The sequence below is a fragment of the Gadus macrocephalus genome, chromosome 1 (assembly GCF_031168955.1).
Source record: "Gadus macrocephalus chromosome 1, ASM3116895v1".
Taxonomy (NCBI): domain Eukaryota; kingdom Metazoa; phylum Chordata; class Actinopteri; order Gadiformes; family Gadidae; genus Gadus; species Gadus macrocephalus.
Window position 1 is genome coordinate 10,096,272 of NC_082382.1, and position 5,000 is coordinate 10,101,271.

The 5,000-nt window shown below is 49.8% G+C and overlaps 1 protein-coding gene across 1 annotated transcript in view; it reads left to right on the top strand.

The window, feature by feature from the left end:
• Nucleotides 1-384, top strand: part of LOC132462509 (membrane-associated guanylate kinase, WW and PDZ domain-containing protein 3) — a 28,007-nt gene extending 27,623 nt beyond the window's left edge. The window contains 2 exon segments of the mRNA XM_060058094.1: nucleotides 1-123; nucleotides 125-384. The exon segment at nucleotides 1-123 is cut by the window's left edge and continues 188 nt beyond it. Of these exon segments, the coding sequence (XP_059914077.1) occupies nucleotides 1-123; nucleotides 125-277 (276 nt within the window). The 3' untranslated portion in view covers nucleotides 278-384.
• The last annotated feature ends 4,616 nt before the right edge of the window (nucleotides 385-5,000 follow it).

Below are 5,000 nucleotides of genomic sequence, written 5' to 3' on the forward strand. Positions count from 1 at the left end.
GTCCAGAGCACCAGCTTCCTGGAGTCCATCCCGGTCACGCTCACCATGGAGCCCCGCGACTGGATGAACACCGGCCTGGAGGAGGAGGGGGACGCCGCCGCCGCGCCCCCCCCGGGCGGGCTCCACCCAGGGGAAGCGGGGGCCCGGCGACCGGCCCCGGGCCCCCCGCGGGTTTGACGTGGAGCTGAAGCGCAAAGCAGGAGAGGGTTTCGGCTTCGTGATCGCCTCGCAGGACGTGGAGAACGGCAAAGGTGAGGAGCTAGGAGGCTACTGGTGAGGAGCTAGGAGGCTACTGGTGAGGAGCTAGGAGGCTACTGGTGAGGAGCTAGGAGGCTACTGGTGAGGAGCTAGGAGGCTAATGGTGAGGAGCTAGGAGGCTACTGGTTATGAGCTATGAGGCTACTGGTGATGAGCTAGGAGGCTACTGGTGAGGAGCTAGGAGGCTACTGGTTAGAAGCTAGGAGGCTACCGGTGAGGAGCTAGGAGGCTACTGGTTAGGAGCTAGGAGGCTACTGGTTATGAGCTATGAGGCTACTGGTGATGAGCTAGGAGGCTACTGGTGATGAGCTAGGAGGCTACTGGTTATGAGCTAGGAGGCTATTGGTTATGAGCTAGGAGGCTACTGGTTAGGAGCTAGGAGGCTACTGGTGAGGAGCTAGGAGGCTACTGGTTAGGAGCTAGGAGGCTACTGGTTAGGAGCTAGGAGGCTACTGGTTAGGAGCTAGGAGGCTACTGGTTATGAGCTAGGAGGCTACAGGTTAGGAGCTAGGAGGCTACTGGTGATGAGCTAGGAGGCTACAGGTGATGAGCTAGGAGGCTACTGGTTATGAGCTAGGAGGCTACTGGTTAGGAGCTAGGAGGCTACTGGTTATGAGCTAGGAGGCTACTGGTGATGAGCTAGGAGGCTACTGGTGATGAGCTAGGAGGCTGCTGGCAGTGCATTTGAACACCTCTTTACCTGTTGATTAAACGTTGAGCTAAGCCTGGAAAATATCAACCATGATACATTGACATCATCAGTAAATTACCAGGGAATTTTTCCAATAGGACACGTTAGACGGAGAGCAACTCAAGCATAAGATCAAGTGTGTTATTATTCAAATCTATTTTAAACCATTGGATAGAGTGCATGGTAGGCATAGCAATAACAAAGAAGCAAGGTTATGTTTTATTAGTGCAGGGGGTTACAGGTCGTTCCATTTGAAAGCACTTTCTAAATCCCACAACAATTAACAAGGAATGCTCAACAGCTCCGTACACATGTTAGGATCACATTTTACACTGAACGTTACACTACACAGGAAACATTGGAGAGGAGCTCTCATCTCAAACCATGGATTTAGCAATCCATCTCTCAGCTCTATGTGTGTGTATTGCCTTGACCAAAATGAAAGGTGACACATTAAGACCCAGGGTAAGGAGGAGTGGTGGTGAGGAGCAGTGGTGAGGAGCAGTGGTTCACAGCGGAGTCCCCCCCGGTGAGTGAGGTGTTTCTCCCCCCGGAGGGTCAAGCCCTTAAATCACTGTCCTTTTTTTCCTCCTGGCTCAGTGATGAAACTATTTGGTGTGTTGCCCGGGATGGTTCATCTGGAGGTTCTGCAGACTAGACAGGCCATCAAGTAATTGCAGATTAAAAAGTGTCAACTCTGGCTCCATGCCAGAGTGGGGGGAGAGAGAATACCTTTTCTCCAGAGGGGAACCAAACTGGGAAGGTTGCCTTTGTTTGGTGGTCTTACATAAAATTTGCATCCCTGTTTAACTTCCTCTTTTTTGTTTAGACTCTATTGTATCTTCTGGAATAATGTTGATTATTTGCCCAATACAAATCCACATAATGTGCAATCGTTTTGACCACATGGAAAAACACACATTCACCAAACCTGACATGTGTTGTCATGTACCTCTCTCTCTCTCTCTCTCTCTCTCTCTCTCTCTCTCTCTCTCTCTCTCTCTCTCTCTCTCTCTCTCTCTCTCTCTCTCTCTCTCTCTCTCTCTCTCTCTCTCTCTCTCTCTGTGTCTCTCTCGCTCTCTCCCACTTGTTCAATCCCCTCCTACATACAAGGAGAATGGTGAGGACAAGGTTTAACGGTTAGTCTCTGCTTGGTGTTTGGTACTTAGATAGTTCAAACATCCATGGACTCAAAGAACGGTTTGATCCAAGACTTTCCTCCTCACCATGAATTATTTGATTAATTGTGGCCCCTCTCAAGATGAAAAAAAATATATTAAATGAGTAAAGCTTCATAGTGTGATGCTTCATTGCAAGCATAGTAAGGCATGTTGGAGGGTCCGGTTTTGTCCTTTTCACCTTGCGATGTGGAGCCACACTAGGTTTTTTAATCATCGATGATATAACGAGTACTTTCTCCTCCTTTTCACCTTCTTATTCACACACACGCACGCACGCACACGCACACGCGCACACACACACACACACACACACACACACACACACACACACACACACACACACACACACACACACACACACACACACACACACACAGCTGCTACATAGATGTCACAATTTATGGAGGACACATCGAACAAATGCATTATGCATATGCATACATCGTATGATTATATGGCCGTGTGTAAGTGTGTAAGTGTCTACGTCCGTGTTGTGTGTGTGTGTGTGTGTGTGTGTGTGTGTGTGTGTGTGTGTGTGTGTGTGTGTGTGTGTGTGTGTGTGTCTGTGTGTTTGTGGCACTGAGTAAGCGAGTGACTGACTGGGTGAGAACACATTTGTTTTGTATTCTCTCAATATTCAGATGGCTCTGCCGGGCGTGGGGGTGGCGGGGGTGGCGGGGGGGGGGGGGGGGGGGGGGGGGGCTCCCTGTTGTGCAGGGCCTTGAGGTGAGGTCCTCAAGGCCTCACAGCTTCATGTGTCACAGACAGTTCCCTCTCTGAGTCACCATCCCTTCAGTAGACGCACTGTTTGTTATTGTGACTCAGTGCGGACACGATCTGTCTCTGTGTCTCGCTCTCTGTACGAGATGAGATGTCCGTTCCCGTCCAGAAGAGCAGCCACACGCTGCTGCCTTCGCTTTCAATTCTCAATTCCTTAAGGTTTTCCAACACATTATCACTGTAATAAACAACCCCCTTTACACACACACACACACGCTACGCACGCACTCACACACTCACAGCTATCTCCCTGTGGCCCAAATGGGACACCTTCCCCTCCGCTCTATTGCCGTTTAATTTGCCTTATTGGCTGCCCCGACGTTCACTCACGTTGTCTCCGTGACATCATCACAGTTGTAAGACTGCAGTACAGGGGGACCACCTCTCTGCCTCCCCCCTCCCTCCCTGCCTCCCTCCCTCCTCCCATGTCCTTGTTCCCCCCCGCAATCCTCCACAGCCTATCAGAGAACAAACCTCCTCTCTCGGGTCCTGCTCCCATCCCTCAGCCGTTTCTATCTCTATGCTCTCCTGCCTCTCTTTCTCTTTCTCTCTCTCTCTCTCTCTCTCTCTCTGCCCAATCTCTGTCATTCGCTCTCTCTCCAGCTCCCGTCTTCCCCACCTCTATCCCTCAGCCCCCTATTCTGCAGTAAAAGCGATGCAGTCTGTCCATTTTTTTTATCATAAAGATTAACATTCTAGTTTTTTTTTCGCTGCCTCCTTTTTTCTATGTTTCCTTTTCCCCGCTGTATTTCGAACATCCATCGGCTATTAACTCACCTCTACCCCCGTATTCCACCACATCTCTCTCACCCCCCTCTCTGCTCTCTCTCTCTCTCTCTCTCTCTCTCTCTCTCTCTCTCTCTCTCTTCTCTCTCTCTCTCTCTCTCTCTCTCCCCCCTCTATATTTGGATGCGTAAGAGAAATGCTACACTGAGCATTTCCCTGGCAGTGGAGCAGTGGAGGATCAACAAGCATAGGGAAACAAAGCTGTGATGATGCAGACCAGCATCGCTCCGCCGGCGACCGGACGGACGTTCGCGTGAACCTCGGACTTGTTTGTCTACTCAGCATCGCAGACTTTAGGATTTTTTATTTCTTCTTGATTTTTGACTTAATTGTGATTTTCTATCCAAGGGTCATGTTGGAGAGACTCCAGTCTGCCCTGAAAACTGTGAAGAGTCCAAACGTAATTATCTGTGTTGATTCTGCTCATTGTGTTCAGGGCTCTCTCTAGGCAGTGTAGGTGCCTCTTCTTTAGCGGGAATATCAACCGTCTGCATGTGGCTTTGTCTCTTCTAAGTTTATATTGTTTGTCGAGTGTAGCGCTGCAAAGGCAACATTAAAGTTGATTTATTTGTTTTAGTGGGCAGGCTTGGCTGGACTTGCACTGGCTTTGAGGTGCATGTGTTATCTCACAAGCAGCAGACAGAGAGTTTGCTTCTCTATACTAACGGTAGATTAGGACTACGATTAGAACTCAAACAGAGGACTGAAATCTGATAATTGACATGTTCAGACCTACTGTTGTGTGCATTGTCTCGACGGCACTCAAATGATCAACAGCTCAGGCGACAGCAGGTGCATCTGCATCCCCTGCTCGTGCACACTGCGCTATTTCTTTATTTGTTTTAATTATTGGTCTTTGTTCATCCCGACTGGCGCTCCTTGGACCGTGTGGGAAATGAGCCGATTGGATAATTAATGAAAGGATGGTCCACGGTGGTCTCCCCCTCTCCAGCGGTCCCCATGTAGCGGCTGCTATCTGCAGGGAGCAGGCAGGGCTGTCTGGAGCTCTGCGCTGGCTGCCCGCATATTTCTGGCTGCAGAAGGGGGTAGGACGTTTATGACGTCAGAGGGGGGCTCTTATCACTCCTGAACGATGATCAGTGGATCAATACTGACTGACTGGCTGTTGACTGACTGACTGACTGACTGACTGACTGACTGACTGACTGACTGACTGACTGACTGACTGACTGAATGACTGGCTGGCTTACTAAATATCGTGCTGACTGCTGATTGACTGACTTGCTGGCTGGATGACTGGCCGACTGACTGACTTGCTGGCTGAATGACTGGCCGACTGACTG